The sequence below is a fragment of the Eschrichtius robustus genome, chromosome 13 (genome assembly GCF_028021215.1).
Source record: "Eschrichtius robustus isolate mEscRob2 chromosome 13, mEscRob2.pri, whole genome shotgun sequence".
Classification (NCBI taxonomy): domain Eukaryota; kingdom Metazoa; phylum Chordata; class Mammalia; order Artiodactyla; family Eschrichtiidae; genus Eschrichtius; species Eschrichtius robustus.
In genome coordinates, this window is record NC_090836.1 from 77,349,440 (window position 1) to 77,376,247 (window position 26,808).

At 34.9% G+C, this 26,808-nt stretch overlaps 1 protein-coding gene across 2 annotated transcripts in view; it reads right to left on the minus strand.

The window, feature by feature from the left end:
- The window catches only part of DCN (decorin), a 35,568-nt gene extending 12,715 nt beyond the window's left edge, over positions 1-22,853 (minus strand). The window contains exons 1-5 of one of the 2 annotated variants that reach the window (XM_068559720.1): positions 22,602-22,853; positions 18,457-18,703; positions 7,316-7,428; positions 1,911-2,124; positions 984-1,097 (exon numbers count right to left, since the gene is read on the minus strand). In XM_068559720.1, the coding sequence (XP_068415821.1) occupies positions 984-1,097; positions 1,911-2,124; positions 7,316-7,428; positions 18,457-18,670 (655 nt within the window). In that variant the 5' untranslated portion in view covers positions 18,671-18,703; positions 22,602-22,853. Of the gene's footprint in view, positions 1-983; positions 1,098-1,910; positions 2,125-7,315; positions 7,429-18,456; positions 18,704-19,483; positions 19,614-22,601 lie in introns of those variants that run through there. The other variant, XM_068559719.1, reaches the window with a different exon arrangement.
- Positions 22,854-26,808: the final 3,955 nt, after the last annotated feature.

Sequence of the window (26,808 nt, forward strand, 5' to 3'; positions counted from 1 at the left end):
GAGACTGAAAAACCTGGGACCAGAAAAATGGAAAACTTAGAGAAACTTATTTTTGGTGATTTGATGCCTTTTCTGTCACAAAGATTGGCTTATGTGCCTCTCCTGGCTAAGCCTTAGCATGATGAGCTTACCCCTGTGACTGTATGATGTTTGCTGTTTATTTGCCTGTCTTTGTTCTATGCAATAAGATCCTTGAAGGCAGGTCTACATCCTATTCACTGCCCTGTCTCCAGTGTTTGTACTTTGCTTAGGCAAAAGGAGTGTTTAAAACACTTTTAATGAATAATAGAAGGTAATACTAATCCACCACTTATCTACAGGCCAGATATTTCTCTAATTATTTATTTAGTTTTAAAACAACCCAATGAAGTGGATGTTAATATTATTACCACTTTACAGATTTAAAAAATGTGTCATAGATGTTGAATAACTGGTCCAAGATCGTAGAGCCAATTAGTGACAGTCTGAACTCACGCAAATGAACCCTCAAATCCACACTCTTTACAACACACACCACCACCCTTAAATAAGACTGTGACCACTGTGAGTCCTGTTATTCAGTTAGTAATGACTAGAATGTCCTAAGATGGAAAGCAATTCACTAAGGGATTAGAGACTCAAAGTAAAAATTGGCTCAATATCAGAGGTATTTCCACGTATCATTTTTTTAAACAAAGTACCACTAAAGCACTCTATTTTTTAAATAACTGTACTTTTTTTCTTTGTGATATCACAATTCCATAATATAAAATCATTGTGTGTTAACCTACATTTTATGTTAGATGTAAGAGACTTTATAGGTGAAAGAGTCTAGCCATCTCTACTGTGAGCCTAGAGGGCCCAGTGGTCAGCTAGGTTCAGTAGAAACACTTCGAGGGATAGAGAATGGCCACTTGAGTCACCATTCAAATTTCCAAAACCATTTTTTAGTGCCAAAGCCTTTGGATTTAGATATTCAAATTGCTTTGGAGAATTTTCGTCACCTTGAGGGATGGTGGTTATATTGGTGTCAGCAATGCGGATGTAGGAGAGCTTCTTCATTCCCTGGAAGGCTCCGTTTTCAATGCCTGAGCTCTTCAGAGGGTTGGTGCCAAGTTCTACAAATGCAATAAGTGCAAAGCTTTTAGAGGACAATTTGAGGATATTGCAAGTCAGAGTAGTGTCTGTTCAACAAGAAGAAATTTGAGTTAATAACAACTTGCCTGAAAAACAAAAGAGAAATTAAAGGACATGCTTCTCAAAGCGATAGCAAATGGGGTAAAAATTTCCCTTATTAAAACAATCAAAAAACGAACAACAACAAAAAACCCCAAAGATTTATGAAAAAGCAACAGTAGCAAAAATGATAACAACAAAATTATTTAAGGTCCATACACAGGTCTGCCTAGAAGTCAACAAAAGTGTTTACAAATCACACTTATTACGGGGCAATTACTTTACTAAGATATATTAAAATGTTGTTAAAATAATTTGAATCTAGGATTTTTTAAGCCAATTATAATATTACAAATATTTTACCGCACATAGAGAAAAGCTTTAGAACACATTTTTTAAAGCAAGTGATTTATAGATGTTCAGACTAGAACAAATTCCCATAACAGAAAGGTATCCTCCAAATATCTCTAAAAAGCACTACTTAATTCCATCCTGTACCTTGGGCATGCGGCAGCTAGTGTAGCATCGGCCCTAGAGCTTTCTTCCACATTCTCAGATCCTCAAGGACAAGAATAAAAACGTCTTAAGGCACAGATTCAAAATCCCATTTCTCCTGGCCCGGCTACTGTTATTTCTATAGTATGAAGACATGTAAGTTCTAGCTAATTTACCTTCCTGTAGCTAAAGCTTACTTGTAATCTCTTAAGGTGAACCTTGAATCCTGCCTGGTCTTAGAGTTATAAGAATATCTGTACCTACGACAATCAACTGGTTCAATCCAGTGAGCACAGACTTTCGCACTTTGGTGATCTCGTTCTCATGGACACGCAGCTCCTGAAGAGTTTTGGGCATTTTCTCTGGCAATTCCTTCAGTTGATTCTTGGACAGATAAAGTCGTTCCAATTTCACCAAAGGTGCAAATGCCCCAGGGCTGATTTTGCTAATTTTGTTGTTGATAAGAATCAACGTCTGTAGACAGTGAACAAAAGCAACATCTTAATTCCAAAACCTTCCACACATAAATATGTATGTAAAGCAAGTGTGTGGTTTATTCGTTCCATTCATGGGACTAGCAGAGAAATCTGCAAAATTAGAAGAAATCAGAAAAAAATTAAACCGATCTGATTCCTTTACTTGAAAACATATGAGGACCTGAACATCAGGAGTAAAGGGGAGAGAAATTTGATAAAATACAGATTATAGATAGATAGATAGAGACATAGATATTTAATTTTTAAACAATAAATACTCCAAAATATTGAAACTACTAGAGTGACCTGAAAAGAATCGTTTGCCACAGGCATCCATTCTCCAGTCAGCTTTTCAACCTAAAAGTCCATCTTCATTGGCTGTTGTCATGGATTCCACTACAAAAGGGTGGTACTAATTTATAATATCACCAACAATGCAAGAGAGTAAAATTTTCTTGCAGCCTCACAGAGTTAGATATAATCGCCTTCCAAAAGTTTGCCAAATTAGCACATTATGTTGTAGCTCATTGCTTTACTTTGCATTTCCTTGTCACTTGAGAGGTTAAACAAATTTCCTTTTTTATTTTGCTACCATTTATTGTTTGGAGGAAATGGATTGCTTGCTCACAAAACTTCGCATTTTTCTTAAGTTTTAATGTATTTTAATAACTGGTTTACAGAATAAAGGTATAGATAATACGATATGCAGAGACAATATATTTTTCTTCTGTTTTTGCCCTTTTTACATATAAGGGTTTTATGTATTCAAATATGTTATTTTGGGGGTAATTTAAAAATGTTTCTGAGTTCCATTCATATAGGAAGTTACTTGTAATCCATTATTGTTATACTATAGATTTTGCTACACCTACTTTTGGACTACCTCATTCTCTTCCAATGATCTATATGTATACAGAACAACACTGATATTATTTTAAGTCAATTTATCAATTAATCCTAAGGAATTTAGGATAATTTTATCAAGGTTTAAGAAACCTGTATTTTCAATTGTAGCACATTTTTAGGAGCATATGAAAATGGAGAGGGGTGAAATAGGAACTAGAGTATTAGAACAGTGAGAGCTTTCTGTCTCAGAAATGCAGGACTACTTTCTGAAGGTAACAGCTGGTTTAATGACCCATGTACATCCTCATATAGTTCACATTATTTGACTAATTAAAACTTATTACAAGTAACATAATCTTTTAACTAATCCTAACAGGTACATTGGTTGATTAAAACAAAATCCTAGGAAATTTCAAAGACTATTACAGAAAGTTCAAAAACCCATGAGGGTTAAAGTCATAGGAAATTGATATTAACAAGCAAAATGTCCAGAAAATCAGTAAAAGCCAGAGCTAGAGGAGAGAAGAGAGCACTTGCATCATTAAAAGGCAGCCACAATGGTGGATGCTTGATTATAAAGGCAAAGGCCATCCTTAATTGCCACCCATGGAAGAAAATTCTGAAAGACTGATACAATTAAATGAATTAAACGTGGTCTGAAAATCTGTCTTATTTTACATTAAATGTTGAAACCTATTATGAAGAATCAACCTGATTCTTGATGTGTTATCTGCAATTTCAGGTAATAAAATATTACTTCTTTTCCTAGATAATAACTAGACAATGTCTCTACTGGTGAGTATGCTGTAGTAATAATAACTGCTGCTAAATTTTGGGGTGGTGTGACATTTGTTCCCAATTATTCAGTAAAGTAGAAACTATAATAACACCTACGGGAGGCTGTTGTTAGGATGAAAAAATGATCATGCATATAGTCTGCTTCTTTGGAAAGCACCTTTCAAATGGCATTGTTGGTTGAAAGGTCTAGTCCAGCAAAAAGCATCTCCACTTTCAGAATAAAATAAATGTGAAAAATGAATCAACCATACAAATTTTGGTCATCATGATGTAAAATGTTAAGATATATATAAATTATAGCTTCATCTAAAACAGATCCATATGTGAAAAAAGGTACTCATGTATATACAGTACTGCTAAAGATGGTTAATGTTAGTTTCATACACAGGGAAATGTATTGAAGAAGGCATAGTTATAATATAATAACAGGCAATGGAAAGATGTCAACATGGGAAAAAACTGACTAATTACATTGGCTAATGACAAAACAGAGAAAGAATCAAAGGTGAACCGCAGATATTCTTCAGGAGATCAACTGATGAAAAAAAGAATCACAAGCAGAAATGGATTATCATTAGTTAGGTAAGAGGCCGAGAGAAGTCGAATTGGGAGAGACCTTGTTGCTCAAGGGTCAGGAAATGCCTTGAGTACTATTTAACCTGAAATTGAAGCCCAGGCTCAAAAAATCAGGACTGCCTACTTCTCTGGTAACTAAAGAAAAGTGATCTAGCCTGGTAGGTAGGGGAGAGGTGACGAAAAAAGTGACTGACAATAGAAATAGAGTGGAAGGAGGAGTAAAAGCATTTTTACCACCTTCATCAAAGAAAGTGGTCAAAAGGTATAAACTTACAGTTATAAGACAAATAAGTACTGGGGATGTACAACATCATACAACACGATGACTATAGTTAACACTGCTGTGTGGTATGCCTGAATATTGCTAAGAGAATAAATCCTAAAAGTTCTTGTCACAAGGAAAACATTTGTTTTTCTTTTTTTTTTTTAATATCTGTATGAGATGATGGATATTAATTAAACTTATTATGGTAATCATTTTGCAATATATGTATGTCAAGTCATTATACTGTACTCCTTGAAGTTATATAGTGCTGTATATCAATTATATTTCAATAAAACTGAAAAAAAATGTTGAAACCCGACTTAATAGTAGGTACAATTTTCTCCAAAGCCATTTATGTAGGGCTCACACTGTACCAGGTGTTGTTTAAGGGATTTTATTGTTACTATCATATTTACAGGCAATTTATAAGTGCACAGACTCAAGCCAGACTGTTCCTGAGTTTAGATCTCAAACTCTGGCTCTTATTTGTTGTGTGACAGTAAGCAAGTAACATAACCTCACTGTGCCTGAGTATCCTCATCTGTATTAAAGGTGTTCTCAAGAGTGTCTACCTCATTAGAATAGTTACAAGAATTAAATAAGTTAATGTATACAAGATATTAAGAACAGTGCCTAGTATATAGTAATGGCTAAAGAAGTGTTTGCTATTATTCAATCTTTGACAATTTTTGTTTATTTTTAATTAAAAATTTTAAAAATTAGATTTATTAAGTTTTAATTCGAAGGAAATATATTGAATGTTGATATTATTATACTGAATTTTCCATTACTTTATAGAATAATTATGTATTTTTTTCTGCTATATGTAAGTATACAACTACTCCTAAGCAATATATACTGCTCATAGTGAGGCACGGTTGTAAATTAATAAAATTATTGAGAAAAAGGCAACATTTTTCTGTTAAATCCTTTCTATTTTAATCCTTGGTAAATTTTTATTTCTCTCCCTTCTCATTCAAGGGTGGCTTTCCTGGCTGAAATTATGATGTTTATTTGCATAATAACAGGGATAAAAATGATTATGAATGAAAGAGTAAGAGAAAAATAGCTGTTTAACATCCTCTAAATGGTTAGAAGCTCTAATAAACTCAGTCTTCTTCCAGTGTATACTTTAAAGCAGAAAGAAGGAGATTGCCAAGATGATAAGTTGCCTAAAAACATACTTAGCAGGAGATGTGGAAAAGAAAGAACACATTGTTACAAACACCAGATTTAGTGAGAACCAGAAACTAGGTATCTCTTATTTAAAGTATGAGGAGTTTAAACAAATTATTGAGATTATACTTAAACATACAGGAAGTTGGGTATAAGAGAATTTTCCTTCCTTAAAAAAGTAGCTTTAGGCTACAAGTTATGCAAAAAAAATGAAGCTTTTTAGTATTTTAGTTTATTGAAACTAATATATTCATTTTTTATTATCACCTCTTTTAACTTATTCCAAGGATAGTTTAAATACTCACTGACAAACTTTGTTGGTATCTCCATCATCTCACTCCCAGTGAGATCATAACATGAAAGCAGAGAGAAGGTGAGTAGGGGCCCATGTCCAGTATCCTATCAGTGGAGAAGGATCCCATTGGTCCAGGGTTCAAGATCTCCAGCACAAGCCTTACCTTCCACTACTTTGGAGCCTGTATCTTTCACTTTAGCCATCTTCTCTTTTTGTTTGCTGCTCATTTTCTTCTGCCTTTCCTTTCCTCTTGCACAGAAAACTCTCTTCTCTTCCCTTCAAAATTCTGCTAATCCTCTATGACCCCTTTGTTCCATATTCTCTCAAAACATTAACTGGGTAACCTGATATAAGAGCATGTCTTCTTCTTCTCTTACTTAGTGCCCAAAATATTCACTACTTATATCGTAATGTGCTTACATTGTTGGATACTTCAGTAATTTGATGATGCCATTTTATTACTTGCTATTATTTTTGTTAACTGTTCCATGGGCAATCTTAAAATCTCAAGGAAAAATTCTTTGCTTCCTTTTAAAAATCTGGTAAATTTTCTCCTAATGGATAAATGTTTATTGCTTTTCTCATCTTGGCTGTCAGAAAGTTGATAACTAAATCTTGCCTTGATCATGCCATCTCTTTTCTGCTGGAATCCTGACTGGTAGACTGGATGTGTTACATTACAATAGAGTAGAAGTAAGTGAAAAAGCAGAATAAAAACACAGATACAGATAAGGATGCAGCATGCATAATCTTAAATACAAAGCAAAATATATAGCTATATAGACATTTATTTTTTTCTCTTGGTGCCAGTCTTTGAGCCTTTACAAAGCCATTTGCATGTCTTAGAAAATGAATGAAAGAAAACAAAAGAAACAATGAAATAAAATAATACTAAAATCAGTCCATTTTGTGTTTTGTTCCACTATTGAAGTACATTCTAATTGGGAAGATAAAGATTTTTATCGATAAAATGTGTGAGAAGATTAAGATATAACATATCTTTTAGAAAGCCAATACTAAAGTTATATGAGGTATATGTAAGAAAATTGGATGTTTTTTTAGGGGTTAATGAATATGATGCTTTGCTCCTTTATCACCCCCTAAAAAGAGAATTTAATAAACACTTATGTGCTTATTTATTACCATATGGTAATCTTGGCCTTACCTAAGTTTTGTTTTCAAAAATACTTTGAGTTAGATCTTGTTATAACTCAAATAAATAATAATTCTTACATGAAGGTTCTTCAGGTTCTTAAAGTCTCCATCTTTGATTTCAGTTATTTTGTTGTTTTGCAGGTCCAGCAGTGCAGTGTCCGGGGGAAGATCTTTTGGCACTTTGTCCAGACCTAGCACGAGAGTAAAAGCAATGTGCACTCAGTGAAAAGGGACACATGACTACAGAATGACAAAGGATGTGTTTACAGAGAAATCAATGTTTCAGTGATAGTTTTACCGCTACCATATTTTTCTTCTTCTAGGAATTATATCAACTGTAGTTTAAAATATCTGTTCTATCTTTTCCAACAAAGTCAAATGATTTTTTAAAAAATCATAAACAGAGCACATTATTTACCCCATGTAATTACTCTTCTGCATAATAGGAAAATTAATATTTTGTAAGGTGTGGTTCAAATGTCTCAGTACACAGTGTGTTTTACCTCATTGTTCTTGTTTTAGAAAGTCATTCCTTCGATAAGTGTTAAGTGGGAGTGATTTGTAAACCTGTATCTTTCTACATAGATATCCTTTCAGTAGAGAGAGCTTTAGCCAAATCATCAAAGATCCTTTTGATAAACCTAACGCTATCACAGATCTACATATAAAATTAAAATTATGCGAATATGGAACCACGCTGTTGTGCCAAAAACTTGAAAATTTATCCAAACTTTTAGGAGAACGGTTCTTTCAGTTTTAATTGGAACATTAAAACAGTATCAATTTTATGACCAATAGATATGTAGCTAATCAGAATAAAATGAACAAAATTTGTTAATATAACTTCTCTAAAATTTATTATATGAAGCATTACTTTCGGACTTTAAATTTAGATCTAAATAACTGAGTTATTGTTTTTAGTTTATAAACGTAAACACATTGAAAAACCAAATGCTCTATAGCATTAAAAAAAGACATTTCAATAGTCATTCAACTAGATGTATAAGGATAAACTGCTTTTATTCAAAAGGTGTGGCATTTAAAATAAATTATCATTATGAATGTTAACAGAGAAAATATTAAATTATATAGCCTTTTTCCTTTCTTTCTTCCACTGGCTTTGTTCCATATTGATGTAAGCAAAAATTTGATATTTTATTAACTCAAATTCCTATGGTCATTTTCATATTTTAAGATTGCATAACATAAATCAGAAACGCTTTTCAACCTCTCCATCATATCTGAGACTTAAAAGTGCTGAAGATCATTCTTTCATTCATTGAATAACGTCTTATTGAATACCTTTTAGACACCATTAATTTATTAGGCTCTGGGGATATAGCAGGAAGAAGACAGAAATTGCCCACATCCTCATGGATAAAAGAGTTCAATCTACAGTTTTTAATTAAAAGGGAAATTGAAACAGGGTACATAATAACTGCTATGTTGGGAAGATATCTTTTCAGTTTTCAATCTTATGTAAGCATACAGGTAAATTATCATGCTAACCATATTCCTATCTTCATATTGCCATGAAAATTACAGAAAATGTATCTGAAATACCAACTTCTGATTTGTTTCCAAAAAAAAATTTTTTGTTCACATTATCACTGTTCTGTTGATAATGGCAAAAAGTCTAGTTCCCAATTCAGTGATCAGCTATGGTTATAAATTTGAATATCAAAGTGCAGGTGATTCTGCACATGCATAAATATATTCCAAGAACTCACTACAGAAAGAGTTCACAGAGAAATAACAAAAATGAAGTGTTTTCAGTGATGAACAGCAAACCACCAGAACAGCTACCTTGTAGGAGGATATTTAACTGCACTATACACTCATGATCACTGACATTTTCAGAAATGTCAGTTTGCTAACTTCATGCAATTAAGAGTGGTAGACTTCTGCCAAATCTTTGATAATTAGTGTTCTTCAACGCAGAAAAGGCACATTTCCTTTCATTTGGAGAAAAGTTACTGCCTACATTTCATCATTACTTAGTGGGCTTCTTTGTCAAAGTCTTAATTCCCACTTATGCTTAGTTTTAGACATTGTTGAACTTACATTATAGTGGCCCCCTTAACAATTGTTCAATGCCAAAGTGAAGAAACATTTCAGATGTGAAGAGAAAATGATATATCTGGATGGCTGACAATTTTGATTATGTCATCCTAGAATTTTATAGTAATAGGAACTGCTTGGGGTGAATTATATACATCTTTTCCCTGAAGATTTAGCATTAAAAAAAAACCAGGCTTGTGGTTTCTGCAGCTTAGTTCTTAGAGAGTTGTTATAATGATTAAAATCATAATCCTACAATCTTCTCTGAATTACTAGAAAATTCATATTCATTTGAGGGACTTCACATATCAGCACTTTATTATTAAAACTTTATTTAGCCTTACAATTTATAAAAAAATTGAAAATATGTTATCTCATTTACCTCACAGCAGTCCAATGAGACAGGTAAGGCAGTATGATAATTTCATTTTTTCAGATGATTTTTAGAAAAAGTTCAGTGACATGAACAAGCTCATGTAGCTAGGAGTGACAAAATGCAGATGAAAAGCCTAATCTTCTGGCATCCAACAGGATACTTTTTTTCCTATCATACCTATTTGTATCCCCAAGAAGAATTATTCTGACATCAGACCCAATAACATGCTGTACATTTAAGGGCTAGACAAGGTATTGGAGTGTTAACTAGCTCGCTCAAAAAGTATAGGCAGAATACAAAGGGGAAATTATCCTAGCTATGAGTTCTTAGAATGTCACAAAGGGAAGGGCCATTGAGTATCAGCTAATCTATGGTTTCCAAATTCTGATCAGGTAGACTCTGTGATGAGGTTCTTATCAGTCTATATCAAAATCAGAAAACTCTGAGGGCAATTTGGTTAGTTTTAATATAAATTATTAGACACACATACACATGTACACACACACATTTCTGAGACTAGCTCCTGCCTCCATTTTAAATATACCTTCTTTAAAATAATGATTCTGATAGCAGATGCCAGGTTGCTGTTATTTTGTTGGATTTGGTTTTGACCTTCATAAGAAAGTAACTTGTTCAACATTCAAAAAATTTTACTTGTCCCAGAAATCAGGAACTTTCAAGCCAGTCTAATACTCTCTTTTCATAGGTAAAGAAACAGAAACCCAATGAAGTTAAATGGCTTCTCCACAGTGCCTCATGGCTAAACTAAACCAAGAACAAGATGCATGAGTCCTCACTCTAGAACTACCTGATATGCCATGCATGCGTGGAAACGATGTACATATTTTTAAAAGATACTGATCTACACTGTCCCCTGAACATACTGTGCTTATTCCCAGCTACTCATTTTGTTCATATAATTTTATGGAATACTCCACCCACTCATTTTCTTCCACTTCCGTTCTAACAATCCTTTAAAGTGTACCCACTATCCCCACCCCCCTCTATAATATTTGTCATAACCACTCCATAAAACAAACTCCTCCAAAATTCTGATCTATCAACTTATTATGTATTATACCACATTTTAGTTTTCTTTCTTTTCTTTAAATTCTGGGTAAGTAGGGACAAATGACTATTTTTCATGAGAGCTTTGGTCTTACTGCCCTATGTACAGAAATAAATTTTTGACTGATTAGTTTTAAAATCATAGTATATTCTGCTGTCCCATTGTGAAAAGTTCATGGCCATGGCTTCAAGATCTTTTCTGCTATGTTTTGTTACAATCATCTCTTCACATCCTTCTTTCAAAAAGGTACATATTCTCATAATAAATCTCCCAAATTATTAGGATGCAACTGGCTCAGAATTCAACAAGCTATTCTATAAAATAATTTCCTACTATAGTGCATAGCAGGGTCCCAACTCCTGGTACCTGTAATTATTATCAATAATGAGAAGAGAGGGTAAAACTCTAATTATCTTGCTGATTATTAGTCTGTAAGTCTGTGACAAATGATTGTTTTTTATTTTCTGTACAATACGATTATGATGCATATTATCCTGGAAGCTGCAATCTATTTTTCAGTTGTTATCGCACACAGATTTTTCACCTAAAGCACTTGATTCTGAGTTGGTTTTTCTTGTCAGTCATTTTGTGGGCTTGTTATAGTCATCATTTTTCCCATGAAGTTCAAGACCTTTGGACAACTCGTCTACCAAGCCCCCCACCTTTGGATGATAACCCCTCAGTTTAGTAGGCACATATTCCCAAAAAACAATTAGACCCCCGCAAAAAGCTGTTCACGGTCAAGTTAACCCTAGTTCAATGATGGCAAATCCTACAGGCTTGCAAATCTGTAAAATATCAGTCTTTGTTTATATTAGGATATTCTTTCCTTTCTTTTCCTCCCTCCCTTCCTCTCTCCCTCCCTCCCTTCCTTCCTCCCTTTTTTCCTCCCTCCCTTCCTCCCTCCCATCCTTTCTGCCTTCCTTGGCATTAATTATATCTCCCATCTTACATGTTCTTATTCATACACACTTGTCCAACCCCATCAAAAGATGGAGTCAAATTCCTGTCCCTTCAAATCTGGCATGGCCTTATGATGTCTCTCTGAACTAATGGAACGTGGTGAAGGTGACAGAGCATGACTTCCGGAGCTAGGTCAGAAAAGGTTGTTCAGCTGCTACCCAATTCTTCTGGGATGCTCGCTCTGGGGGCATCGAGGGGTCATGTAAGAAGTCTGTCTACACTGAGACCACTATGCTGGAGAGGCCACGTGAGACACTCCAGATGACAGAAGAGCTGAGCTCCTAGGCAACAGCAGAACAAACTGCCAGTCGTGAGAGTGAGCTGTCTTAGGTGCAGTCTGGGCCATCCTCCCCATGGCTGTGGCCTCAGCCAACACCTGACTACAAATGCATGAGAGACCCCAAGTGAGAGCAGCCCTTCTAAGCCCTGCTCAAATTCCCTGCAGCTTAAATCAAGAGCAAAATAAAATTATTTTTTAAGTCACTAAGTTTTGAGGTAATATTTATTCAGCAATAGTAACAGGAAAAAAGTGGTTTCCTAAATTTAATTATTTTTCAATGAGCATTCTTTAATATAATTCTAAATCTTCCATCAAAATGCAATTATTTTCAAGGCTAGACTGAATTATTTAGTTGCTCTTCCAAATTCAGTAAAGGAAAATTTATCTTCTTTAAAATAGGGTTATTAATTAAAGTAAATAAAACTCTACTTAAGACATTACCAGAAAGTCATTTCTAAAATATAAGCTAATAAGAATTGTACATTTTTTTCTAGTTGTCTCAGTGATGAATGGTATTTTTGTGCTAGCAAATTTCATCAATCTGGTAAACATCATGTTGGACAAAGGCCAGGTCGTCCTAAAACATCATGCCTTTTTTTGTTGTTTTCTGCCCTGTGGCAGGGGTCCAAACTCCAAGATTTATTCTTGTTGATTTCCAAAAAGTTTTTATATTTCTGTCTCCAATTTAATAATTAGGCCAATGGTGATACATTTTAGTTTTGGCATATGATCAAAATAATATGTAGGAGTCCCAGCTCCATCAAAAACCATTTCTTCCAAAGGCAGGAATGTTTCCCTCTTTTCCTCTTAAAAAATAGCAATTTGACTCTGACGGCAGTTGGATTCAGAAATAATAGATCATCATTTTAATTCGATTCTCTTTCCAAATAACTTAAGGAAGGTTTAAGCTTCCTGGTTCTATAGTCATCCTCAAAAAGGATAAGAAAGGATACGCTACAGTTCCATGACTCCTAATTTCCAGTCAGCCATGTTCCACCCTGTTTCCAGCTTGAGAGAATCAAGAATATTGTAGAACTATGCACTCATTCAAGCACTAAGCCATGCATATGTTCATTTATTCATTTATCAAGCATTTATTGATGTTTGAGAACCTACCAAGTATAAAGCATTTTTTGGAGTGGAAGACCAAAAGATAAATTATCACCATGCTCTTCTTCTGGTAGAGAAAGTAAATATTTAAATAGGCAATTAAAGATAATGAATAATTACTATCTATGTACATATAATTGATTATTGCAGAATCATCAAAGCAAATACAGATTACAGTGAAAGCACAGAAGTAGACAAGCTGCAGAAATTGCCTCAAAACCATCTTCAGACTGAGTCAAGGGTTAATTGAATCTTGAGTGTTACAGTGTAGCTGCTACAGGGCTTCATCCTTTTGTTAAGACTAGATTGCAAACTGGGTTAATTCTTCTTTATCCTTATTTTCAAGGAAATATATAATTTTCTTGCTACTCCTTTGAAGGAGAAAAGTTAAGATTAGAGGGTCTCCTGCGTTTCCTCTTTCATCCAGGAAATTGATATTCTGACTAACATATTCCCATCCTGTCCTCTGGAGCCAGGAATGATCCTCCAGAGGAGAATGCATCACAGCTGCAGTCTAACCAAATGCCTTGATCCCACACAGCTGCCTCTTTCTCCCTCCTGGGACTAAGAAGGAAACCAGGGAAATGTCAGTTGTCAGTCAGGTCAAGGAGACAGATGCTTCCTTTGGCCTTCTCTGACCCCTCTCTTCCTCCTCCTCACCTTTAAACCCTTGAGTCAGGGGCTTTGGTTATCTGGATCACACCTGAGCATTCCTCTTGCTGCATCTGAGATCTGTCGTACTCTATCCTTACCCAAAACTATTTTAGGCAACCCATGGGCATGCTCTGTGCACAGCCTCCTTCCTGCACCACATCTTAGAGATACCCTTTTGATGCATCTGAAACTCTGAATGAGAGTCACCCCACATCCCTGCTGCTGTAAAGCTAGATATAAACAATGAAAGCAACTAAGCTTCCAGCATTCTCTCTGCCTCTCTACAAATAGTCCTAATTTATTCTTCTAGGATGATTTCATGCAAGAAGTCTAATGGTTCATTTACTTCACGCATAAGATTTGCTTCTGGAAAACCAGTTTCCCCAAACAAGAGACAGTTCTGGCATCTATGTCCCAAGTGGTGACCACTAACAAAATTTCCACCAATTGAGGCAAAATGATTAAAAAGAAGAAAACTAACTTTATGCAATTTAAAGGGTTGTACATTTTCCTGAGATTTTTAAAAAGTAAAATATCCTTTGCATTATGAGGTACACTTTAGGGACCATTAGTCGTTTACAACGCTTTTGCTTGGTAAAATAAAATGTTTCATCTTCTGGCATCATGTCTAGAGGGCTAACTATGCAGGCTATGAATCATCTGTGATTACTAAATAGCCAAAAGCTTTATTGTTCTCTCTACTCAACCAAACCAATTTTGTTCAAAGGAATAGTATTTGGAGAATACTATTTTGATAATTATACAATTTTCTAATTTTTATCTATTTTGTGATGTGGCCTCCTTTGGGGGGAGGGGAGAGAAGGTGCTATTTTGTAGCCAGCTTCACAAGCCATATACTTAGTGTTTCTCAACTTCACATAAAAATAAAGAACATCATGAGAAATAACTTTGTGTTATTAGCTGACTTTGTCTGAAATGGCCAACTGAACATAACAGTTACTATGAAAAATATTTTTATAAATATTTTCTATTCTTACCTAATAAGGTAAGAGAGATTCCCATTTATCCAGTGAGGAAACAGGTTTTGAAAGTTTCAAAGTTACAGGTAATAAATGGTAAAGCAGGACTTGAGTTCAGAGGTGTTGAACTGCATGACCCAAGATCTTTCCACTATTAAATATTTTTAAGGGTATTTCAATTCTTTTGAAAGTTGTTTATAAGAAGTATATCAATACATATTGCTTTAATTTGGAAGAATAGTTAAAAAACAATGCTTAGGCTTATTTCACCTGGCAGGACTGATGTGCCTTTAATAAATGAGATGAAAGTCGGTACCAAATAATGCTTCTTGGTGACACTTGATCCACAGATGAATGGCTGAGCCAAAGAGTACATAAGTAAGGGAACTGTCTTCCTTTAAGATACTAAGTACATAAAACAAAGCGTCCAATCACAGGATTAATATTAGGCCATTCAGACAAGAATGAGTAACATTGTGGGATTATTATTTCAAGGAAACCCATAGGGTTCTGAATTTGCTAATCCTACATTTATTTTTATATTGTTATTTTTATAAATGCTATAATTATGAGTGGATTTTTTATGTCTTAAGAGGATAGATAAAGAAAGAAAAGAAGATATGGGTCTCATAAAATTCTGGTTCAAATTACAAGTTAAATTACAAGTTCAGCCAAATAATTTGGCCAATATCAATGGAGAATTCATTACTTTCTTAGACAGGCTAAAATATATGTTTACTTTTTCAATCCCCCATGCTCTAGAAAAACATATTATAATGCTATTCTGATAAGTTGGAACTAGGGACTAAAAGAGTCAATGGATCTTCTTGAACACCTCAAGTTTCCCATGGACTGATTATTCAATTGTAATTTCAACAGTTTTTATATCTTAGCTTTTAAAGAACTGTTTAAAATTTTGATGCTGTTTAACTGTGTCAGAAATACTTCTTACTGGCAAAAATAGTCAGACATTTGAATAAGACATGTTTGCTTATATTAAACATTATGTAGATAATAAGATGACAAAGCTCTATTGTCCTTCAACACTGAAGCTCCGCTCTGCTCATTAAAAGCTCTAGCAAGAATAATCCTTAAGAAAATATTAGTCCTTGGTATAAATAGGCATTCACATTTCTCATCCCAAAGTGCATTGCATTTTTTCTTTGCTATAATAATTCAAGCTTCATGTTCAGATTACTAGAGAACTTAAAACAAAAAATAAAATAAACTGCATTGCCTTTACTATGAGTGAGGTTGCCCATTTCCCCTTCTTTGCTTCTTTCCTGTGTTTCTTTCATCTTTTACTCCACATAATCATCATATAGAAAAAAAGTATTGAGGCTCTACTATGGGTCAGGTACCTCACACAGATAATCGAATCTCTAAGACTGACTGTGATTTCTCTACAGATGAAAATGTCAAGGCTCTGAACAGCTTGCCATGATCATAAAGGGAGCAGAGGCTATGCAGTAGTTGAAAATGTGAATACAGTGTTTTCTTTAAAGGCAGTGGATTGCTTTTCCTTTTAAGAAATGTATTTTCTGTTTCAGAAATATCTGACTGATTTTTTGGACAATATGTTTAAATATGCATATGTGAAAAAAAAAGTAAAAGTAACTTGGATGAGACCATTGCTCATTGGAACTCAGTACTCCCCTTTAAACGTGGTTCCCCAAAACGAATCATTATTACAATCTTAGCTGCTACTTCTGTATATAAGATCAGTAAGCCCAAAGGAATGATGTACACTCTGGGCTCTTAGAGGAAAAGATAACTTGGAAAACGTTCTCATCTGAAAACAACACAAAATAAACAAAGCAAAACAATAACAAGGACAACCAAAAAACTGTATCATGAGACATCCACACCAGTGAACTTGATGTTCCCTAAGGCTACATTTTTCTGTTTAGTTTGGAGCAATAGGCTTGGGAGTTTTTTGTGATAGACAATTAGAAAACTGTCCAAATGCTTTAATCAGAGTCAAGCTTTATGAGTTATTTATCATGAAAGCAAAGTAAAACTATATTTTTGGAAGAATAAAACTTCAGTGAAGTGACTGGACAAGCCTTCCTTAAAAATATCAACTCTTTATTGTTAACAATATGTGTAGTAGGGGGTAGTTATGGATCCTTTTAAACTTGTTCTCAGGCAAAGTGAGATTCAATTTACGTCACATTTCTTAGGAACTCGGCCATTTTTGCAATATTTGAAAAACTTTACCACTAGTATATCCATCATATGGTGATTCCCTTCTTCAGATATTTTTAACACCATTATTTTCCGGTCTAAACCAGTAATGGAGGTAATCTCTAGATGCCATAAAAGTTTCTGTAGCATTTGCTAGTAATCTAATCCCCCTTGTCTCTAATACACAATTCAAAAAAGGAATAACCACCACCAGTAGAATATCAGACCCACAAGAACTAGGACCATATTTATCTTCCTCATCCCTTTCTCCCCAGGGCCCAGAACAGATCTGACCTGTTATGGGATCTCAATATATTTTCTGAATTTATGAGTTAATTAATTAATCTAGTGGAATTATCCTGTAGCCTTCTTAAAGCCTTTATTTACACGTTTTATTTGGGTTTAAATGACTATACAGTACATGTCAGCATCAAAGAATCTGTCTCAAAGTGTTTGTTTTTCAGTTGTTACTATTTAACATGTTTTACATTTTCCTGGGTTCCTGTATGTAGTTTATTCCAATTCTAGGAGTTAGTAGCAAATTTTCCTGCAAAATTCTCCTAGAAAGCATATTCTGAATAAATATAGGATTTCAAAAATAAGTGCTCTACAAAGCTATGGGGTTTATTCTACAAGGAAATGCACCATGGCAGAATCATTCTGTGAGGATTTTTTTTCTTTCCAGTAAGAAAAATGAACCAAAAAAAAGAGGAATGTGAATCAGCTGCCATGTAAACTAAATTCATTCCCTTTTGGCCCATCTGCTGGGGCTTCAAACTTTCTGGAGATTTATCTTCTGAGTATATTGCTTTTGGAATTCCCAGGCCAAATTTTTCTTGAAAGCTAATAAATCAAACTGTATTTACAGTGTTAGGATAAAGATATATGCTTCATGATTATGTTGAATATTTATACCATAACTTAGTTATAAAGATTTCCTTTGAAACATTCTAAAGAATATAAACAGCTAGATTACAAAATGTCAAAGGCAGAGGCAAAACTAAGACCCAGGGATTAAGGGAGTATTTTGGTACTTGAAAGATAAATTTCTGTTCTAAAAGTTTACTTGTTTTGCTCTTGATAACTCTGCATACTTTACAATTTAGTAATGTTCAAACTGTTATCTGGGCTAAGCCAAGAGTAGAGAGATCACCCAGGTTTTCTTAATATCTAAGATTTCATGAGAGCAAATCATCAAATTAAAATAAGCTATCACCCTGGAATCATAGAACATAAGATATTATTTTGTTCAAAATTTTATTTTACAGAAAGGGAGCCATGAAGCTCAGAAAGATGATTTTCTTTTTAAGTAACTCGTCCAAGATTGCAAAGTGATGGAGCCCGGATTTAGAAGAAAGTCCCCTAACTTCAAAGCTATTTCTTTCTCTCCTACTCTGCTTCCCTTACTCCTCATTAGGTGGCACTGTCTCTCACATTTGGAATTGCAGAAATTAAAACTGAAAATGCTAAACTCCCACAGAAGCCATTCCCATGAATAAAGCAGACAAGGTAGGTAAAGAGAGCCTGCACCCCACTCACCCAAATCAGAACACTGCACAACTCGAAGATGGCATTGACAGCGGAAGGGGCACACTGGCGCCTGAGGCTCGAATTCAGGAACTTCGTGAAAGCGGTCGTCCGGGCCTATCCCAGAAGCCTCATCTTCCAGCATAAAGTCAAATAAGCCTTTCTGCTGAAACGGTCCAGCCCAGGAAACTTGTGCAAGCAAGAGGAAGATGAAAGTTGCCTTCATGATTTATCTCATGTATTTTCACAACCAAGGAACCTAGGAAACAAATGAAAGGTTTAGAAGAGTAGCCTTGCCTAGTGTATGTGGTTATTCTTAAGTAACACCTGACAGTGGAATGAGCATAGAGAAAAGCATAAAAAGTAATATTTTATTTATAGTTAGGAGCAGAGCATTAGAAATATATTTGGAAGGTAACAAGGTACATTAGAGACTAACTCGCACAGCTATTTACTTATGAAGAAAAATTTGAATAGTATTTGAAACTGCTTGGTTGAACTTGGGTCTGAATTAAGACCATGGGTTATATAGTCAAGCCACCTGCAAAACTGTTATGATGATAAACCACTTTGGAATTTTCAATGCTCACTCAACACAAGCCATGCCACAGTTAAATAAAGTTCTGTCTGTACACATGAGAGATCTCCAATTCCTGCTTCAGAAATATCTCTGGAAGCCAATCTCATTTCTCCACCCCACTGTATTTATCTTGGTCCAGACCCTTCTCATCACTCCCTGAACAAGAGCTTCCAAATGGACTCAGCCTTGAATATTTCTTCTGCTCCAGGCCATCTTCCACTCTGCTGCCCAAGTCATCTTCTAAAAATTAAATTTCATTGTATTAATTTTCTACCGCAAACCCTTTGTTGACTTCTCACAGCTTGCCAGTAAGGTCTACATCCCCTTTGTTGCATATAAGACCATACATAATTTGATACCAACTGATATTTCAAGCCATATTTCTCTCCATTTTCTCTCTACTCCCAGTCCCCACCTCAAACCTGACACTCAAAGCTAATCACCATTTAAAATACCTACCTTGTAAGAGTGTGGTAAAGACTAAATGAGATAATGGGCTTCCCTTGTGTATTCCCTGGCTCATTCAGGCAGGATGCTGCTTTCTCTTCTATGCTCCCAAAGCACGTTGCTTACCTCTTTTAAAGATCTTATCACATTATATTGTAATTTGTTTCGCATGCTTGGCCTGCCCCCCCCACTAGAAGATGTACTCCTTCAGGGCGTGTCTTAATCTTTGTTGTGTACCAGGGCCTTGCACAATATTTTGCACATAAATGACTCAATTGACCATCAATTTATTAACAATACACGTTATTCAATTTGTTCTAGGCAACCAACTAGTCTGATTTTTAAAAATATGATTATCTTTTTTCAGTATCAAATTTCTAGCATAAGAAAGATATCAAATTGATAACCTCAACTTGGTATAAGCAAGATTCAGTTTTTAAAATAAATCTATTGGCTAGTTTCTCAAACTAATCATTTTTAATAAACTAATAAACATATATGGAAAATCCTATCTGATTTTTATATGACATATGTTATCTGATTTTACCAACAGGACTATTTTGTAAGCAAATCGACAAACAGAAAGTATGATTTCGACAAATCCATACAATTTTTATCCATTCATTCAACAAGCCCTTATAGATATGTACATCTATGTTATTGAGTCGGTTGTTTAGTTGGCTGAAGTGAACTAAATGTATCTGAATAACAAAATCTTAATAAATCTGAATAACAAAAAGTAGTTGATCATGGGGGAACAGTCAATTTTTGAGTTCTTATATTTTCAAACCCCACTGAAACTGCTCAAAGTATTCCCAGAACACATTGTAGATATTATCTTTAGTCTCATCATCTTTAATTGTACACTTATAAGGGTTCATATTAAAGTTGTACATTCATAATTAGAATTAGAGAATTATTTTCAGTCACTATCCAATTATAGCATATACAGAAAAGAAAAAGTCTTTGTATGCTCTAACCTTAATGTATCTTCTGGAAATGTTTGCCTAGATCTACTAGAGGGGAAACAAATGTTTTAAAATTTCTTACACTTTTATTCTTAGTTTATATTTATTACTGAAGCACATCTAAGGCAGCACGTATGCAATACAGACTAGTGACTTTTCATTTAAATAATACCACGAAGATTATTATTCACACTGCCCCTTTAAATTCAGTATCAGGTTTCCTTTAGAAACCCATTCCCACTCAGTTACTGCATTGCCTTTTAAAGGAGACCCTATTGTTTTGGCAGTGTTCCCTTGGATTGGATCTAAGGGAGTGGTTTTCTGTCTGTTTCACATTAAAATGCAATGTTTATGGTTTACCACAAGTTTGCTAGCCTTGCATATTTAATGTCTTACAATTTTTGAGAAAAATGAAGCAAACTAATTGCAGATTTAATAAATAGCAACAAGAATTAATGCAGATGTTGCTTTCTGATCTTCCTCCAGAGCAGAAAATGCCTGGTTCACAAATCCAAAAAAAGGAAATGCTAAACATTAGCTCAGAGGAATATTATCATTTACATTTGTTTACTCTTGTTAAAATGGTACAAATTCTCTATACAATAATCTTTTTGGTTGAAGCTGAACTCAGACAGCTTTTAAGTTTCCATTACTTATCATTTTCGTGTGTGTGTGTGTGTGTGTGTGTGTGTGTGTGTGTGCACGCATGTGCGTGCATTTTAACCCTGAATGTCCTGGGGAAGAATAATATGTGTCCAGGTACTTTATACAAATTCCTCCATGAAATAACTTCTTTAAAATTAGCGTCATAATATTTAAAAACTCAGCATCTTAAAACAATTAATGTGGGCTGTTGATACTGATGATTTCTTTAATCATTTCCTTCCTTTCTTAATAAATCAGAAAAATAAACAAAAAAAAACCCAGCAGTTGCCTATGTAGACGGCAAGGAGACTATTCTTGAGATGATATGCTATTAAAATTTCATTTCAACTGTTTTAAGTATTCTTAGAATGTATGCCTCTTTTTTAAATGCTAATTGCTAAGAATGTCACTACTTTACTAAAGCTCATTGCCATAATTTATGTGTTCTATCAAAAATAATAATTTCTGGTTTCTTAAACTACTTCATTTCATTATACCATTCAGATCAACATTTGTATGATGTCATTTAAGCCTTTGGTGTGATTTTCAAAGTCAAAATTTAACCCTCAAGAGATAAGTGAAGCTGTAAATGCAGAGCAAATTAAATCCCCCAGCACTAGGTGAATTAAAAACCTCAATAATAATAGAAATAAGTTAAAAATAAACAGTAAAAGCAGTATCCATCCATAAATAAAGGCTACTATAGGAGGCATTTGGTTCTTTTTCTGGTCAAAATAGCAATTTGAAGAAAAAGCCACAGGTATTTACACCACTGGGAGTCCATTTAACCAGTGGTCATCATGTTACCCTGTTTTGAAATTAGAAAGAAAAATAACCCACACTTTCATTTTATAGTGAACGTATCTTATAGTAAAATTTTATTTGCAGCGAAAATTCTGGCAGGGTCTCTTCTTTACATTTCAGAAATTATGTTGCTAACTGTGATATTATCTCAGTTCAGTCCTTAATAATCAGCATAAATATATTCAGTGTTTATTTTCACCTCTCTGGTGACAATTTCTATTATTTTCTAGGTTGTAGAAATATACATTAGACTTCTATAAGTTATCACCAGAGTTCACTTCTCTGAGGTTTTAAAGTTCTTAAAATATACAAGAATCCAGGAGGAGAATAAATCCTTAAATATATAATCCAACTACGAATAATATGCCAGTCTAGAATACTTTTCTATAAACATTTCCCAAAGAGCTAAACATTTAATTAGTACAAATAAAAAATATATCAATAAAGATAGTCATGGTGTTAGGTTATAGTTTCTTAAGAAACATCTTTGCAAGAACAGAGAGAAAGAACTAAAGCAATGCATTCAACCATTTTACCAAATATTTACTTTCTGTTTTCAAGCAATACTTGTTTAAAATGATGCATAAAGGTTACTAAAACTTTAGCACACACTGTTTTCTTTTTTCCTCTTACCAAATAATCCCTTTTTTCTCAACTTGATCAAAGTTTTATTAGTCTGTAGCAGAGTTCAGGACAATTATTGAAAACCATACCTTTTAATCCGGGGATCTGCCACAGGAGCCCTCAAAGCTGAGATGTAATTACACTAAATATTCAGCCCAGGCAAAAGAGTTTGCAGGTGTGGAAAGGAGGAGGGGGCAGGTGCTGCTCTGTGACTGTCACTAGGTTGAAAACCTCCTGCTTCTACTCCATAGCACAGTTAAAAAATAAGGTTTCCCTCAATGAACACAATCCGGCTGACACCCACATTAGATCATATGGTAATGATATGTCTCTTGTATTGTAGCCAGAAATTTTATCGGCCTTTTTTTCTCCCCATTTAAATGCTTTATTCCTTTTTCATCTGCTTAAGATTCTAAACTTCTTCTGTAGTATAGCAGTGGAGAAACTTGACTTGGAATTTGTTTTACCGCGTCGATTCATTTCCCTAAAATTGTAACTAAAGGGTTTATTTCCCCACCCCCAACCCTACTCTTTTATCCACCCTTTCTAGTCTTGTTTATAAGTCACATTTATCATATTACCGAAATGACAGTTTTTCTTGCTTTCAGGATGTGTAAGTCCAGCAAATGGAATGAAATTATTTTAAGTGTGGTCTGTGAAAATAAATGAGTAGTCATTCGGATTCTTACTTGCCTTGGGCTGTTTGTGCAAGTTCAAGTACTATGCTGTGGAGGTTTTCTATGTATTTTGAACGTATTTCTAAAGTGTCCTGGAAGAAAGCCATGGTTTTATATGAAAAGCATGTCATTTATTACTTTCCTTACTCATAGTTTAAAACCTTTCTTGTTGTCTACCAGTTGTGTGTGTGTGTGTTTTTAAATAAAACACATAGATATTAGAAGTTGATCACAATTTAATTTAACCTGTATATGAAAAATTTTATTTTCATAGGCTACACTTTTATATAATTCAGAACTTTGAAAATGGCAATAAAGTCTATGGCTCTTTCCAAATTCAGTAAATAGAAAGTGCAAATTCAAGGAAAGATATTTATTCAGCCAGTGGAAAGCTTTTTTGAGTTTTTGTAATTCCCTTGCTGGATGCTGTCAGTTCTCTGTGTGTGTCTCTATGTTTTGACTTGTATCTTTATGTCCTGGCCCCCAGGCTGTTACCAGGTAGAAACTTGAAATCAACATCTGTGAAACATGAGAGGATAACCCTCCCATCCTCCACCCTCCCTCCCTCCCTCCCTCCTCTAGCCATCTAAGTGCACAATTCTACAGTAAATATACTTTTGCCTTGATGAAATGTGAAGAAAGTAAAATTTTGAGTGTGCATCTAAAGAAGGGAGGAAGGGTACTATCACATGCTATTTTGTCTTATTTTCCAAGCCCAGTCTCCATAATTTTAACACCTTACCCCACTCCTTTTCTCCTTGGCATTTAATAAACCCATGCCCAGTTAGTCTGATGGTTTAGGAAAAGGCAAATATTTTCCCTGGACATTGGTGCAAAATCCATGATCCCCTTACCTGGAATCAATTAACTTTTCCACTTGAACTCCTCTTGCATTTATCTCATTCTTATAACATGCAATCACTTCTTCATATTATGGTTTTTTATGTACGTCTCTTACCCCAAGGAATAAAGTACATCCTCTTCATATTTGTAAGAGTCTCCACACTCAGCACAAAGTATATAGTAAATTCTCAAGAAACACTTGATGAATGACTATTACATGAAGATAGATCATTAGCTATGGATCATACCATGATTATTGTTTTGCTCGGGTCTGGTTTGCTCCTTATCAAAACCCAATCCACTATAGTGTTATAGTGTATATGATGAATATCAGTAGTAATTGTTACCAGAGAGAGAGAGAAAGAGGGAAGGGGGATTGGGAGGAGGAGGAGGAGGAGAAGGAGAAGAAGAAGAAGAAGAAGAAGAAGGAGAAGGAGAAGGAGAAGGGGAAGGGGAAGGGGAAGGGGAAGAGGAAGAGGAAGAGGAAGAGGAAGAAGAGGAGGAAGAAGAGGAAGAAGAAGAGGAAGAAGAAGAGGAAGAAGAAGAGGAAGAAGAAGAAGAGGAAGAGGAAGAGGAAGAAGAGGAAGAAGAAGAGGAAGAAGAAGAAGGAAGAAGAAGAAGAAGAAGAAGAAGAAGAAAGAAGGAAGAAGAAGAAGAAGGAGAAGGAGAAGGAGAAGGAGAAGAAGGAGAAGGAGAAGGAGAAGAAGGAGAAGAAGAAAAGGAAGAAGAAGGAGAAGAAGTAGGACAGGAGGAGAAGAAGACACATTATCTTGATATGTAGATCATCTTACTTTTATAAAGCAGAACCATTCTGGCTAAGTTTCACATCCAGGTTCTTCCCTCTGATAGTAAGCAATATGAACTCAGCATTCTTATCCTCTCTGAGTCTCAGTTCCCATATCTGTAAAATACATAAAAAGTATTACTTAATACACAATGTTGAAATAAAGATGAAATGAGGCAAAAGGTATAAGGCACATAATTCAGAGCATGGCTGGGATAAATTAAGCTCCCTGTAAATGTTAGTCTTTATTGTTTTCTGATGTATACCATAGCAATCCTTTGAGTGGGGCAAGGGAAATCATTTTTACTCTTTCCAGTTTATAGACGAGAAAACTGAAGTCCAATGATCCGCCCAAGCTCACAGAGCTAGTAAGAAGCCCAACAGAAATGAATACCCAAACCTTCTCATACCTAATCTAGTTTACCATTACTATACTGCATTTTAAGAAAGATCAAACTCTTAAGTTATAGGAAATCAATAATAAAAATTCTTGGGTAACATGTCTTTGCAGACTAGTTTAAAAACTGTGACCAAGTTTTACAATTCTTTTTAAACTTTATCTTTGTGCAGGAAAAAATATTTCTATCTTTTAAGTTTTAGTAAGAACCTCACCTCCAAAATCCCAAGGATTTTACTGAATATCATTTTATTTAAAATTTGTACCTTTAATCAGATGTTGTTACATATGTTGTTATAACCACTTTTAGATGGAAGAAATTAAGTCACAACAAAGTCATATACAGCAAGGCAAAAAGAAGCCATAAGGACCATCATCAGAATCCTAGGTCTCTTGCAATCAAATGGGAAATGAAACAGTTTTGAGGCTAGAAGCCATGCTTGTGTAAAGGAGGCTGAAATTTATCCTGGCTTGGAATGTTTGGGGGTAGGGTTCACTGAAATCTTGGCTGCTGTATAGATATTTGAAATATTCAAATACAGAGCAGATACCAAATCTGCTGTTAAAACCACTTAAACTGTGATTTCTAGTGACAAGCCACTAGTTAACAGGGTGACTATATTCTGCATGTGGTCAAAGTTCATTTCAAGGCTAGTCACTCTTTCTCACCGACATCAAATACAAGTGATTTAAATTGTACCTGCATACTAAGATGTAAAGAATGCCAGAGCTTAGGAAGGTCTCCTTCTGACACCCTTTTATTTTCAAAGAGGTCTGGAAGCAAGTGATTATCTTCACAAACCTGATGTGACTGCTTTGTTCTCAGACTGACTCTTCAAAGTAAGGTCAGCAGCTGGAATGGGTTGTTTGGCTCTTTCTTTTGCCACCCTAGACAGATTTTCTTCTTTAGCCAAGAAAGAAGGCTAGGGTGGAATTCAGGGTGGCCTAGAATGCAGGTTTGAAACAAAATTGGTAGTAGAAAGTGATTACCTTGGCCATCTTCTTTCTTTCCCATATGCCTCTACTCCCCCAACCTATCGCCACTGTGTTCAGTGTCCTTGTGCCTTGCATAAGTAACTTAACCTTCTGTTTTTCAGGTTTCTAATCTATAAAATGTGTCTAAACATAGTACTACCTACATTATAGGTTTGTGGTAAGGTTTAGAAAAAGATTAATACATAAAGCATCTAGAACTGCACCTGACACATCTCAAACAATATATAAGTGTTTGTCGTTGCTTCTGCTGCTGCCACTCTTGTGGGCATGATTGTTACAAAACCTTTCCTTGGACACTCCAGTCCAGTAATCAGACTGCACCCCTGTCCTAGCCTAAGGTGTTGTCTACCTAGCAACGCAAAATATCACCTAAACTTTGATATAGTTGGGAAAACAGGGACTTTGCAGTTAGATAAGCTTGGGTTTAAACCTCTACTTTGTACTTGTGTAATAACTGTCTGGCTTTCTTCATGCATGACGTTTTACTGGGTTCCAAGCCCTGCTGAAATCCATTCATAGACTTTAGAAGGATCCAGAGACTCCAGGTAAAGAACCTCTACTCTGAACAATGAAGGAGAAGTGGGAATAGAAACAAGGAC